Source organism: Mustela nigripes, chromosome 17 (assembly GCF_022355385.1).
Source record: "Mustela nigripes isolate SB6536 chromosome 17, MUSNIG.SB6536, whole genome shotgun sequence".
Taxonomy (NCBI): Eukaryota; Metazoa; Chordata; class Mammalia; order Carnivora; family Mustelidae; genus Mustela; species Mustela nigripes.
The window spans coordinates 11,763,512-11,778,578 of NC_081573.1; the positions used below are offsets into that span (position 1 = coordinate 11,763,512).

General features: G+C 44.7%; 1 protein-coding gene and 1 pseudogene across 1 annotated transcript; one reads left to right on the plus strand and one right to left on the minus strand.

Moving 5' to 3' along the window:
• Window positions 1-617: 617 nt before the first annotated feature.
• DUXA (double homeobox A) lies at window positions 618-7,438 on the minus strand. Its single transcript, XM_059383437.1, has 4 exons — window positions 7,295-7,438; window positions 6,603-6,711; window positions 5,813-5,958; window positions 618-686 (listed from the first exon to the last, which is right to left on the minus strand). Exons 1-4 carry the CDS (start codon window positions 7,436-7,438, stop codon window positions 618-620), a joined length of 468 nt encoding a protein of 155 aa, XP_059239420.1.
• On the plus strand, window positions 3,521-4,154 carry LOC132005782 (proline-rich protein 3-like; annotated as a pseudogene).
• Window positions 7,439-15,067: the final 7,629 nt, after the last annotated feature.

The following is a 15,067-nucleotide window of genomic DNA, read 5'->3' on the forward strand; positions in this document are numbered from 1 at the left end:
TCAAATAAAATAAATAAAATCTTTTAAAAAAAGAGAGAGAAATGGAAGAAGCCAGTTTGTATATTCAAATGTGAAAGTAAACTCACTCCCACCTTCCTAGCCCAATGTGGAACTTACTACCCCCTGGGAAAGCCACACACTAGGCGGCCCCTGGCAGAACACACCTAAGGACTGATTCTTCTATTAAGTCAACCATATCTTCCACAAAAATTTACTGATTGCTTACTATGTACCAGGCCCTGGGAAGACAACAGTGAACAAAATTCCCATTCTCCTGGGGTTTCTGCATTCCAGCTGGAAAAGTGCCCAGTGGAATTCCTTGGGGGGAACCATAACTTGGGGAGAGCCTTCAGACACTATAACCAATCCCCTTACTGCATGGAACCTGATAAGGCATCTGAGTAGGTTTGTCTTCTAGCTTTATCCTTCTAACCTATCCTTCTTCCAGGTTTATCCTTCTTTTGAGTAAGAATATCTTCTAGTTCCCAAGAAATAGTTGGGTTTGCCTCCCCCATGTGGGACGACTGGACAGTCAGGAGGCTCGGCTTGTGAGCGACAGCGGGATTACCTTGAATGTTCTCATCCCAGAGATCCTGTTGCTGGTCTTGTCTCTGTTCTCAGTCTTGATCATGAGGTTCTCTTTTTCTCTGGACATGGAATCTGGATCTCCGATTTTGAAACCAAATCTAAATGGGTAAAACACTGAGAATTAATTAAAGCAAGTGACGTCTGGGAGTTTTGCCATTGCTTTTGTCATAAGGCAGAAGGAAGAGTGTGTTTGTTTTAGGCTTAATTTCAAAATCACTGTCATTCCATATGATATCTAGGAAAGTCTATTGGGTCTGGAGATAAAGCCCCAAATTCTGAACCTCACACATAGTACTTGCATTATGGGTTTTATACCCTCCTCCATGACCCAGGATATTTTCTTTTTTCTTAAGATTTTATTTATTTATTTGAGAGAGAGAGATCACAAGTAGGCAGAGAGGCAGGCGGGGGTGGGGGGAAGCAGGCTCCCTGTTGAGCAGAGAGCCCGATGTGGGGCTCGATCCCAGGACCCTGAGACCATGACCTGAGCCGAAGGCAGAGGCTTAACCCACTGAGCCACCCAGGTGCCCTAGGAAAATATTTTCTATTCCACAGTAATACATAATGGATTGCTACTCCCAGCCTCTGCCCATAAATTACACTACAGGTAATTTAGACACATTAGACACAAACGTTAAATATATGTATACATTTTATAATAACATAACTTTAGAAAAACACGTGCTTTTATATATTACACACACACACATGCCTGTCCCACAGCTGCTACTTTTGGTTTTCACAGAGGTTGCAAGCAGAATAAAGCACAGATCTGGAGTCCCAAAACCAGGCTTTGGAAAAGTCACATAATATCCTGGAAACTTTCACGTCCTTCCTGACGGTCTAGGCCACCCTGCAGATGAATGCTGGTCTCAGAAGCCCACACATGCATAGCCCTGTACGTGGCGTCTACACCCAAATCCTAACCCTCTTTCTCCGTCTGCCATGCTTGTGATGGCCACAAGAATTAGTCCCCTGTTGACGAAGCCATTCAGATAAGTTCTCATTTTTTCTGCACCTACCCATATCTTGATCTTAAGGAAAAATGTATTCAGCTTTGAATTCTAAGGAGAAAAATAGCCCAAAGAATATTGGAATGACCTTATTAGGACATGATTCACTTCATCTTCTACCGCTGACTTCTGTTTTCTTCTCTCTCCGCTCATGCTCTTTCAGAATCCCGCCGAATCAATTACTCAAAAGTCAGTGTGCCATTTCCATCGGGCTTCTCTGTAAAATCTCCAGCCTTCACTGGGACGCATCCTCTCCTCCCCAGAGCTTGGGAGCCTTGTGGAAGCTGCCTCCTAACTATCCGTTCTGGGTAACCCAGGCGGACACCTCCCACCTTGTGGGACTCCTTATATTCTTCTAGAACCCCGTCCTCCTGCTGGATAACACCCGTATCAGCCATCCAAGCCAAACACGCCGTATCTTCCAGGTTGGTTCATCTCTTTCCCTCTCCGTGCCATCCCTGTCCCCCACACCCTGTCCATGCCCTGTGTTAGTCTGTGTCCATGCCGTCCCTTAACCCCTTTCCATGCCTCAGCCTCCTTGACTTTTCCCTGATTGTCCAACCTATTTCCAGTCTCCGTAGCAGAGTCCATTCTTCACTCTGGAGGAAGAGAAGCTATTTCAAGGTTTAACTGTAGCATGCTTTCTCCTCCTCTGCCTTAATTCCTCAAGCATGTCCCTCCCACCCAAAGGATGAAATATAAACCCTTCCAGTGAACACTTTCCAAGTCTGTAATCCACTTCAAGACCTCTGAGCATGCCTGAGCATACAGGGATTAATCAGAGATGGGCCCCATCTCCCAGGTCACAGGCTAACGAATGATGTCACATTTGGGTTTTGTGTCCACAGTCTTAACTGGCTACAAGTAGCTGGTCCACACTTGGAGCTCCCACAAGTATCTTTGACATGCTAGTTCACCAGCCCGTAGACAGATCTGCGATTCTCTGGAAGCCGCAGGACTGCTCTTCGGAATCCGGTCTCCCGCCAGTGCTGCCCTTCCTAACCCCCTCTATCTGGGTCTTCCCCTGGAGAGTTTCCCGACTGTCAAGCCTCCGATCAAGTTTTCCTCTGTGAAACGATCTCTGCCAGACACATCTGATTCCCTATTGGTACCAAACTCATTTGTTCACTCGTGTTTATCTAGAAGGTGAATTTGTGTGACTTTATCGCACCATCGAAACTGTGGTTCATTTGCCCATCTCCCTTACTATTTTCCAAGCTTCTGTTTTCATGAATGCCTCACCAGGTAGGCCTGCTCCTTGCACACCGCAGATGCTTGTACGAGTGCAGCATGAAAGACACAGAAGGGGGGAGGAAGAGAGCAGAGAGGATGGCACATCGGTCCTCCTCCTGTCATTTGGTTCCTGGTTACTGCAAGGAGCACTGGTGTGGAAATACACACGCAGTACACTACTCTGGAAGAATCACACTCCGTTGGAACCCTGCATTGCTGGGACCCCCAGGTGGCTCAGCTGGTAAAGCGTCTGTCCTCAGCTCAGATCATGATCCCGGGGTCCTGGGATCAAGTCCCGCGTCAGGCTCCTCTGTCAATGGGGATCCTACCTCTTCCTCTACCTGCTGATGCCCTTGCTTGTGCTCCTTCTCTCTAACAAATAAATAAAATCTTCTTTTTTAGTAAAAGGATCCTACATTTTTGAACTAAATGTTAAAACTCTAAAGTAGACAAAATACTTCCAACCTCATGGGATAATTAGAAAGGTTGAGAAATATGGCAGATCTAAAGAGTTTAGCCAAATGTCTGGCTTGAATTCAAGGTAAAGTAACATTCCTTCCTTCCTTCATTCATTCAATGAATTCTTATCATCATGTGCCAGGCACTGTTTAGAAAACAAATAGGAAACCATCCAACGTGCCCCTTCCTCACCGCCCTCCAAATCCCACTTTGCCAGTGCCGCAACCATGACGCTGAAGCCGAAGAAGCAGAATCAGCAGCAACAGCAGCAGCATCCCTCGATGCCAGAGCAGGAGGGAAGAGACTGGAGATGAGAAGGACAGGAGTCCCACTCGCCCACGTAACCTCCTGGCCAATGGAAAGCCTGATGACCCTAAGTCAGCTCTTAACAGAGGTCCTCCAGAATCAAGGTCTAATGATTCTACCACTGCTGAGTCCCCCACCTCCTCCCTGGGCAAAGGCCCAATTCAGGGAGGCCAAGGCCCCAGGTGTGGTCCAAACAGTTGTGGTCGGTAGAGGGGAGACTGATGCTGAATCTCCTTTTCCCAGACGGGGTCACCAGGGTCCCTTCTGGGGAGGCTTTCACAAAGGGCAGAGAAACTCTCGAAGGTTCAAAAGCTGGTCTCTTATCAAGAAGATCTGCCTGACCAAAGATGGACCCCAGGACACGGGAGACAAATCCAACTTCCCTGTATTGCTGACACTTAGCCAAAAAGGGCCACTGTCGAGGACCTCTGTGCCTTCTACCACACAGGCATCGGCGTCCTCCTCTGGGAGACTGCCTTCCCATCCCGGCTGGGAAGAGCCTGCGGTGGCCTGAAGGCCATATATTTCCCTGTGCCCCTGGGATGGCTACCATGAGGCTGTTCCCCCCACCACCCTCTGTCAGGAACCCCCACCTGCATCTGCCACCTCCCCGATTTGGGGTCCAGAGCTGTCTCTACAGGTGAGGGACTCTGGCTGCTTTTTTCCAGCCCAGCTAGTATCTTTATAATCATTGTGTTAAATTCCTGTTCAGACATCTTACTTCTATCCATGCTGATTAAATCCCTGGCTTCGAGTACTACCTCCTCTTCTTTCTTATGGGATGAATTTCTCCTCATCACTTTATCCAGAAAAGAAGAAACAGAAGAAGCAAAAACAACTCCTACTTTCCAAAAGGTGGTTGTTTTTCTACAAACAAAAGAATTGGAGTATTTGTTTCCTCAGACCTCTGACTGATTTCTCAGGTGCTAAGAATGATTTGGTAACTATCTAGTTGTATTTGAGCAGTGAGACAAACTTAGGGTCCCCCTACTCCTTCATCATCTGGACTCCTCCCCCTGGGCCCAGAGCGGCATCTTCGGTGGTGTGCAGTGTGCACTACTTCTGACTAACCTCCAGACTCCCTTTCAGGACCCCATCTTTGCTCCCTTCATCTGCCTCCTGGGTCCTCATCCCCCTGTCCAACTGGCCACTGAACAGGAAACCTCTTCAGTGCCGTTGCTTCTGCAGCTGTCCCCGGTACTGCCATCAATTCCTGAGAGCCCTGGAGAAGTTTCCCGCCATTCTCTTCTTCTACCTGCTTGTTTCAAGTCCTTTCTATGTGACACGCCAGCGTGGCCAGCTGCTCTGTGGTACCCACCAGGTTATTTGACTTGGACTCAAGTCTGCATGGATGCGGGAGTTTCCCCCTGAAAGGCCACTCTCCTTGCTTTTGCATCTCATAGTTTCCATGTCAGGAGTGTGATCCCCACCACTCTAGTCTGTGATCCCGGTGCTGGTGAAATTGGGCATCGTTGTGTAGCCTTTCGCAATGTGGGCGGCATCTTTGTGACTTCCTCATGCTACAGTTAAGTTTTTCTGCCAAAACGAGTCAGGCTCTTTGGTGTTCTCTCGATTTTCCACACCTCTCAATGTGGGAGAGTTATGGAAATTTCCAGAAGACTGCCTCCCTGGTCCTCCCCATTCTTCTACTAGTATAGTTTCTTCTAGGTTTGAGGCATTCACTAAAGGCTCTGGCAGACTACCCTATCTCCTCTCCAGCCCACTTTAGTTAGACTATGTCACTAACAGTCCTTTTGTCTGAATTCTGTGACTCTCCACCCAGCTGGCTTTTGGGTGGAACCTGAACAACACTGTTGCCTTCCTCCAACCTTCTGCTACATCCCTTGCACTGGTTGCTTCCTATGAAAATGGCAATGGACAGGCTCAGTTTTGAACTGGTCCTGAGGAAATGGGTCAGGTATGTGGGCAAGAGGGATAAGAGCTACTGGAGAATGGAGAATGAATTTTTTAAATTTTTTTATTAGTAATAAATGCAGTGAAAAGATGAAAAAAAGAATATTGATTACAACAAAAAACCAACTGAAGGGGGTGAAAGCTGGCTGTGAGTGATCCTGGGCTAGAACCTACCAGATGGAGGGAACAGCTTGTGGAAAGGCCCTGGAGAGGGAATGTGCCTGTCATGTCCACGTAGCTCCCCTTCCCATACGTCTCTGTCTCTAGGACATGGAGCAGTTGAATTCTTCATCACTTACCTGGACTCTCGACTCTGGAACGCCAATCTCTTTAGCAAGTTGCTCTCTGGTATTGATCCCAGGATAAGGGTTGTTCGTAAATGCCTGGATGAGGGTGTGTAGTTGTGAGGGAGTATAGCTGGAACGGTGCCGTCTGTCTTCTCTGCCTGGGACGAATGTGAGATCAAGGGTCAAAGAACATTTCAGAGGTCAGTTTACATATTCAGACAAGGAGCCCAAACATGCCTCACTCTGTCTCCCATCTAATTTGAAGCCTGTTGCTTCTCCTTAAGAGGGCTTTGCCCCAGCTTATTACAGGGAGAAAGTTCTAGAAGAGATGCAGTATATGGCTAGGTTGCTGGTTCTTTCCAGTGGAAAGAATGTAAACAGAGGAGAGTCTCAGGTCCATGAACCTGGACACCCAGATGTTTCAGTCAGTTTAAGTTTTGGACTTTGGCTCAGGTCATGATCCTGTAGTCCTGGGCTCAAGCCCCGCCATTAGGCTCCCTACTCAGCAGGGAGTCTGCTCCCTCTGGGCCTCACCCCACTCTCATGCTCTCTCTCTTCCTCCCTCTCTCTCTCCTATAAATAAATAAAGTGTGAAAGGAAAAAAAAGATGAAGGTTCGTGATCCATGAAAGGAAGAATTTCCAGGGGCCATGTTGAACCCTGAACCTGAAGACCCGAGCAGGAAGGAGGTCCAGAAAGAGAACATTCTTTCCTGCTAGGAGCAAGGGTTAGCTCCAGCGTAGACAGGCACTTGGGCACCCGAGAGGCCCTGCCAGGGACCAGGACTGGCGCAGACTATTTACTCTGAATCTCCTCTTCAGCATGATCTTGGTCTTGGCTTGATTCTAAATCCTCATCGTGTTCTGACTTTTTCTGGGACTGGTGCCTAGCTCTTCGATTCTGAAACCAAATCTTAAGTGAGGAAAACAAAATAAGAGAATTAAGTATGTTTATGTCATCTCAACCCCATCACTGCTTTTCTTCAAGGGCGTATATGTGATTCTTACTAGATCAAAGCTCGGGATTGTTACTGATACCGGTCACATCTGCCGAAGTCTTAGGTCAAGGCTTGGCATTTAGCATCTCCACAGTCTGGTCCCAACAGGACTGTAATAATCTTTTAAGTTACTAAGTAGATACTGCAGTTATGTATTTTACAGGTAGTCCAAACATTTCCTCTTGCCTGAAGGAGTACTGCCCGTCTTCTTCCCACTCCTTCCGCTCTTTCGTCCTCAGTACCCACATTTGTGAAGTCAGACAAAGAGCAACATCCTTGTCAGTTCTGGGTGTCAGTCAGGACGCCTCAGGGCAACCCTCTTAGGTCCCCTCCCTCTTTAGCTCTGTACTGTCACTCAATAAGCTTTGCTTTGTTGCCCCCCACAAAGATACTCCATACAAAGCTCTTCTCAGACTTCTATGTAGCTCTGCTCGATCAGCAGATTCCTTCTCCTCCCTTTCCACTTTTAGTCTTGAAGATATAGAATTTGTGATTTACCTGGACTCTAGACTCATCAGTGTTGACTTCCAAAGCCAGTCTTTGTTTGGTAGCATAACCTGGGTAAGGATTTTGGTCAAATGCCTTAATGAGGATTTTCAGTTGATCTTCTGTGAACCTAGTGCGATTGCGTCTCTGATTCATTGCTACGGTCTCTGTGGAAAGGTCAGGAGAGAGGAAGCATTTCATAGGCCGGCTTATACATTTCAAACTTCAGGCTCTACCTAGACTCTGGTTTACCCTTTTCATTTGGAATCCACCAGAACCCAGTAGGAAAGAACTCTGCCACAATTATGAAGCCTTTAAACATAAGGGTGATTCTTTTTTTTTTTTTTTTGTAGATTTTATGTATTTATTTGAGAGAGACCGAGAGCACAAGCAGGGGGAGCAGCAGGCAGAGGGAGGAGGAGGATCCCCACTGAGCAAGGAGCCTGATGCGGGACTCAATCCCACAACCCTGGGATCATGACCTGAGCTGAAACCAGATGCTCAACAAACTGAGCCCCCCAGGTGCAACCACAAGGATGATTTTGAGCTTTGCTAGTTGATCTGAATACCATGACTGGGAAGTTAAAGTCTTCTATTTTCAAAACCCATGGAAAATGGATGTGTTCTCTTCATATAAATTAAGAACAATGAGTCAAGAAGATCACAATTACATTATAATCATGAATACTTGAACCCATAGAAATGAAGGACAAATGAAGTATCATTAAGCCCCTCTCAGTTTTTCTGGTTAAAAGTCTGATACTGGGGCACCTGGGTGGCTCAGTGGGTTAAGCCGCTGCCTTCGGCTCAGGTCATGATCTCAGGGTCTTGGTATTGAGTCCCGCATCGGGCTCTCTGCTCAGCAGGGAGCCTGCTTCCCTTCCTCTCTCTCTGCCTGCCTCTCCATCTACTTGTTATTTCTCTGTCAAATAAATAAATAAAATCTTTAAAAAAAAATAAAAAAATAAAAGTCTGATACTTAGGGATGCCTGGGTGGCTCAATCGGTTGTATCTGCCTTCAGCTCAGGGTCCTGGGGTTGGGGTCCTACATCAGGCTCCTTGCTCAACGGGGAGCCTGCTTCTCCCTCTGCTTATTTTTTAGATTTGAACTTTTTTGAAAGGAATGTCTACCCCCAGCCTGGGGGTTGAACTCACAATGCTGATGAGTCGTGAGTCATCTGCTCTGCCACCAATGCTGGTAAGTCCTAAGTCGTCTGCTCTGCCCCACTGGACCAGCCAGTGGTCCTGAAAGGGGAAAGCTAACTTTATTATTACCCACAAGTCTTCTAAAATCATGCTGATCAGTCCCTTACCTATATCTTTGACCTACTTTGACCTTATACCCTGGAATAAGTATGTCCTCCAGCCGCCACACCTAACTTCTCTGTCCAACCAGGCCAACTTCCTCCTACCCCAGAGCATGGTGCTTGTTCCTCTCTCACTGTGATGCTCTTCCCACGGCGACCAAATAACCTGCTCCTTTATGACAGGCTCCAGCTTGAGTGCTGTCTTCTCAGGGTCCTTCCTGACTCTCCAGTCTAAGGCCCATGCTCCATGCACCAAATAGTCTGTGACAGGATTTTTTTTTAAGTCTTTATTTATTTGATAGCTTGCAAGAGAGTGAGAATGGGAAAGGGGAGGGGGAGAGGCAGAGGGAAAAGCAGGCTCCCCACTGAACGAGGAGCCCGATGTGGGGCTCAGTCCCAGGACCTGGGACCATGACCTGAGGAGAAGGCAGACATTTAACCGACTGAGCCACCCAGGTGCACCTGTGATTAATTTTCCTGTTGGCAAGTGATTGGCTCTGAAGTTGGCCTTAGGTGAAAAAACTCTCTCAGGATACCACCCGTATTACACCGTCACTTACATTATTCTCTGTGCACAGGCCCACGACTATCCATTCTAAGAAAAAAAAAATTTCTTTACAATAAAAAGCTTAAAGGAAGGCCCTTAAGTAGCTGTAGAACTTCTGACTAACCCAGACCAACCCTCTAGGGAGCAGGGGGAGGGATAAGCAGATTAGGGCTTCCTGAGACACTGACTCATAGAGGCTGGGCTGGAAGGAAGAGATGAGGAAGGGCAGAAGGAAGATGCAAGTTGAGGAAGGAGCGAAGCGAAGAGATCAAAGCTGAGTAAGATTGCTTTCTTTCCATTTTTTTTTAAGATGTTATTTATTTGTTAGAGAGAGAGAACAAGCAGAGGGAGAAGCAGGCTGAGCCGAGCAGGGAGCCCGACGTGGGACTTGATCTCAGGACCATGACCTGAGCCAAAGGCAGACGATTAACCCGCAGAAGCCACCCAGGTGCCCCAGCAAGATCTCTTTCATCAGCCCAAGCACATGCTTTAGTCCAAAAAGCTAAAGGCTCCTGGAAAGCAGCATCAAGATCCAGTTCATTTCTGACTGGGGAGTGGGAGAAGCAGGTGAGAGGAGCACCAGGTTCTGGACAGAGTTACAGCTCAGTCATTGCCAGGAGAGTCTGTGCCCTAGAGGAACCAGTGACCCACGTGCATGTGCGTAATGCAAGTGGAAAGTCACTGCCGTAGTGCCGGTAGTAGTGAACATCTTAACTGTCCACCAAAAGGGAACTGCATTTCTAGACAAAAATGCCAGCAAGATATCTGAAGTAAACTTTATTTTAGGACGTTTGGATTTACAGAAGTTGCAAAGGTAGTATGAGGAGTTCCCATATGGTCTACATCCAGTTTCCCCTATCATTCATTGTGCTTTTTAAAGTCATCTCTGCACCCAATGTGGAGCTCAAACTCATGACCCCAAGATCAAGAGTGACTCGCTCTACCAAATGACAGCTGGGTGCCCCTCCCCTATTATTAACACATTAGTACAGTATATTTGTCACAACTAATGAATCGATACTGATTCATTATTAGTTACTAAAGTCCATACTTTATTCACATTTTTAAAGTTTTTATTTAAAAGTTTTTACTTTGGGGCGCCTGGGTGGCTCAGTGGGTTAAGCCTCTGCCTTCCGCTCAGTCATGATCCCAGGGTCCTGGGATGGAGCCCCACATCGGGCTCCCTGCTTAGCAGGGAGCCTGCTTCACTCTCTCTCTGCCTGCCTCTCTGCCTACTTGTGATCTCTCTCGATCAAATAAATATATAAAATCTTTTGAAAAAATAAATAAAATAAAATAAATTTTTTTTAACCTAATATCCTTTCCTGTTAGAGGGTATTCAAGGTACCATCGTGCTACATTGGATCATCCTGTCTCTTTAGGGTCCCTTTGACTCTTCACAGTGTCTCAGACTTTCCCAGTTTTCCATGAAATGGACAGTTCTGAGGAGTCCTGAGCAGATTTTTTTTGTAGAACCTCGTTGGAGTTTATCTGATATTTTTCTATGATTAGACTAGGGCTATGTTTTCTGAGGAAGAACCAAATGGGATTTTGAGAGCAATCTAAAATGTACAGGGAGAATAAAAGCCCACAAAATGGATTATATATTTTGTTTAAAAAGATACAGATGATAGAGTTAATTGCCGGTAAAATAGATTAATACAATTTTTTTCCCTATGGTATGCATGCAGAAACAGACAAGTAGACAAATGGAACAAAATAGAAAGCCTGTTACATGTGAGAACTTAGGATGGCTACAGCCTCCAGAATCTGTGCCGGGAAAGGATAGTGTGGGGTAAGGAAAACGGCTGACTGTATGAAGAAAAACGAAGTTGAGCCATACAATAGACAGCATATTTTAAAATGCCAAATTAAAGACATGTAAAAGGTTATAGTAAATGGAAGATGATGTACAAGAAAACCTATGTTACACTGAGATAGAAAAGAGTTACTTAAATAAAACGCCAAACACAGATGGGAGAAATTGCTGGAATTGAAAACTGCAGTTGAAAAGTTAAAAAATCAGATAAAGCCATACGCTTGTAATGATGGGGGTTTTAACTGTTCAAAAACGTATTTCTAGAGTCCCTCCGCCAGACCCTCCGCCCTCCCCTAGGCACTGTGAGCAAAGCAGACAAGATAGCCATGGCCTCATGGAGAGTCAGGAGATAGCAAACAAGTGAAATGTTGTTGTCAGAGGGTGAATATTTCTAGGGCAAAAAAGGAAGGAGGGAAAGGAGAGGATGCATAGGGTATGGTCACAATTTTAAGTGAAGTGATTAGCAAAGACCTCACTGAGAAAATGACTTGAGCAAAAACTTGAAGCAAATGAGAGAGGAAGAAGCCATGTTGACATTGAGACAGGTAAGTTGCGGGAACTGGGGATAGCAGCGGGTGCCTGCCTGCGCTATTTAAGAGAGAGCAAGGTTAGATAGTCTGGAGAGGAGGATATAGAGCATGAGCAGGTGAGGTCCTAGTCCTTAGGTGGGGGTGGGAAGCCAATTATATAGGGCCTTACAGGGCCATCTGGGGATGGACCAAGAAACAGTCAGACTCCTAAAATATTTGAAAGTTAAAGCCAACAGAATTTCCAGCCTGATTAGATGTGGGTCATAAAAGAAAAATGGCTCAAGGATGTTCCCTAGATTTTTTTTTTTTTGGCTGACATGTCCCATGTGAGGATAAACTCGGGCAGGAAGAGTTCGGGTGGAAACATGGAGAGTCCGGTTTGGTTGAGTTTGGGACGCTTGTTAGAGACAAGTCAACATAGACAGACAAACCCAAGGTTGAGGAGAAAAGTTGAGCCTGGAGAGAGAAATCTGGAAGCTTCTTTGATTCCAAAGATATTCTGGTTTCTGAACTTTCTTATGGCTCCCATAGTTTCTTAAATGTGTCTCTCTCCCTCCCTTTCCTGAAGCAAAAATCTATCTTGTTAGTTCTTAAATGCCTGTACCTTTCTGAAACCCCCAATGCTCAATGTTCAGAAAACGCACATTTTCATCTCACATGACAGAATCTGGTTTTCCCTAACCCTAGTACAGCTTTTTCAAAGTTTAAAAATGGAATTCCCACAACTTCTGGCAAGCCCAGTAGCCCAGTAGGTTTTTAAACCCAATTTTTAGTCCACTTCGCTCTCCAAACCAACAAAATGGAAACTTAGTCAGGTGTGAGGGGCGCTTACCGTTCGGAGAGTTCTCTGGGGCCATGTTGGAACGGCGTTCTGAAGTCTGAGGATCAGACTGGGAGGCAACTTCGAGGATGGGCTTATATCATCAGCTGGCTCTGCCCCTCCTGTCTATTTAATCTTTAGTGATTCTGAAGTTTTATCTTTGCCAGTTGAATTACTTCTTAGAACCATAGACCCTCTTAATCTAGGAAGGGCTAGATAAGCCTCCTATTCTTCCATTAACGGAGATTTAATCATTTATACTAACCCTAACCCATTACAGGACAATCTCCAAGGCCTACTGTTTTCACATTTTTTCAACGTTAATTATATATATATATATTTTTTTAAAGATTTTATTTATTTATTTGACAGACAGAGATCACAAGTAGGCAAAGAGGCAGGCAGAGAGAGAGAGAAGGAAGCAGGCTCCCTGCCGAGCAGAGAGCCCGATGCGGGACTTGATCCCAAGACTCTGAGATCAGGACCTGAGCCGAAGGCAGAGGAGCCACCCAGGTGCCCTATATACATTTTTTTAAGTTGCTTTTTAAAAATGTTCTTCACTTATCTTTTGAAGTGGTGACCTTTTCTTATTAAATTAAAAGAGTTCTTGGGGCGCCTGGGTGGCTCCATTGGTTAAGCTTTCTGCTCAGCTCGTGATCCCAGGGTCCTGGGATGGAGCCCCACATTGGGCTCCCTGCTCAGTGGGGAGTCTGCCTCTCCCTCTCCTTCTGCCTGCTGCTCTGCTTGCTTGTGCTCTCTCTCTTTCTGTCATATAAATAAGCAAAAAAAAATTTTTTTAAAGATTAAAAGAGTTCTTAGTGAGCCTGACTTGCTCAGTCTGTAGAGCATGTGACTCTTGACCTTGGGGTCATGAATTCAAGACCCATGTTGGGTGTTGGGCATACAGCTTATTTAAGGAAAACAACAAACAAATAAAAAGCAAATGAAAATTAAAAGAGTTCTTTTAATTAGTGCCAGGATTAGGGATGGAAAGTGAAGTTCTCACCTCAGGAGCAATTTAAGAGGGTGCAAAAAAATTCTTTCTTCAATATAAATCATATTTGAATGCAATACTTAAAAAACCAAAAATTAATCGTAAAAAGTCCATGTATATAAGATATTAAAAATGTAAATAAAAACAAGATCCTACCCCACAGGGGCAAGAGTGGTTTCAGATGAGATTGCCTGTGCAACGAACATAAAGGTCTCTCCCTTGCAATCTCTTCTCGAGGTCACTGATCAGCCTTGATGGAAGGTGACAAATTCTTGTAGTTGTTGGTAGCTGCAATCCACAGTACCACAGGATAAGAAGGAAAGTTTCATTTTATTACACATATATGTTTGTGTTATTTTAAAACACTTTAAAGAGGAATTAGATAAGTAATACAAGTTTTATTTATTGAGATATTTGACTTCTTTTTGGTTTTTAGACAGATTTATTTATGTATGTATTTGAGAGAGGGGGAGGGGCAGAAGGAGAGAGAATCCTAAGCAGACCTCACACTCAGCTCAGAGCCTGATTCAGCGCTCAAACCCACAACCCTGAAATCCCAACCTGAACTAAAGCTGAGAGTCAGCCGCTTAGCTAACTGTGCCACCCAGGCACTCCACATGAGCTATCTGACTTCTAATAAATAAAATGTGATCAAATATTAAATCTTTCCTGAAAGTTCTTTAATCAGGACAATAACATACTTATCAGGAAACTTTTATACTATAGTCATGTAAAACAGCGGTAAGTTGTATGTCATTCACTTCTGCATATTAAACCTTTTTTACTATATTTTCCACCAAATTGGTCTAGACACCTAGAGCACAATTTTCTGCCATTTGTATTTATTAATATGTCTATTTTTGATATATATTTTAATGTATACCTACTTGGATTTAAATATCATAACTTATATTATTAGTTAATGATTATAAATTAAATATTTATTGTACTTATTCCAATTAAATACTATATTTATTTTAAAATATATATTTTAAATTTATACTAAAAATTTTAACATATATGTGGCATCTAAAAAGCCAATCAGGGGCGCCTGGGTGGCTCAGTTGTTAAGCATCTGCCTTTGGCCCAGGTCCTGATCTCAGGGTCCTAGGATGGGGCCCCCCATCTCTCCCCTGCTTGGCGGGAAGCCTCCTTCTCCCTCTCCCACTCCCCCTGCTTCTGTTCGCTCTCTCGCTGTGTCTCTCTGTGTCAAATAAAGAAATAAAATCTTTTTTTTTTTTTAAAGTGAAAATCGGGGCCCCTGGTGGCTCAGTGGGTTAAAGCCTCTGCCTTCAGCTCAGGTCATGATCCCAGGGTCCTGGGATGGAGCCCTGCATCAGGCTCTCTGCTCAGCAGGGAGCCTGCTTCCCTTCCTCTCTCTCTCTCTCTCTCTCTCTCTCTGCCTGTCAAATAAATTTTAAAAATCTTTTTTAAAAAATAAAATAAAAAAGTGAAAATCATTGGCCATTGTGAAAAAGATGTTCTCAAATTTTTGTCAGTGAAAATCTCTGAGCTTGTGGAGATTAGATTACATTTCAGAAGAGAGGAAACACAATTTAGGAAAGATGGGGAAATTCTCAACCTCATCAGTGTCTGGGAAAGGAAATCACAACCATCATTAAATTCCATTTTACACTGATTTCATTGGCGAAATATAAGCAGTTTCACAATTCCAAGTTGTTGAATAAGATCTAAATGAATAACATCTCTTGTCTCTTCCAAAAACTTGGAAACTTCCAACAACTTGGCATTTATTGGGGTGCTAGGG

Excerpts from the sequence above, each read along its gene's own strand:
- DUXA (XM_059383437.1), bottom strand. The coding sequence starts at position 7,438 with ATGAATCAGAGACGCAATCGCACTAGGTTCACAGAAGATCAACTGAAA. Across the intron at positions 6,712-7,294 it reads CTGATGAGTCTAGAGTCCAG|ATTTGGTTTCAGAATCGAAG; the intron begins GTAAATCACAAA and ends TCCTCACTTAAG. Across the intron at positions 5,959-6,602 it reads TGCTGAAGAGGAGATTCAGA|GCAGAGAAGACAGACGGCAC; the intron begins GTAAATAGTCTG and ends CATTCGTCCCAG.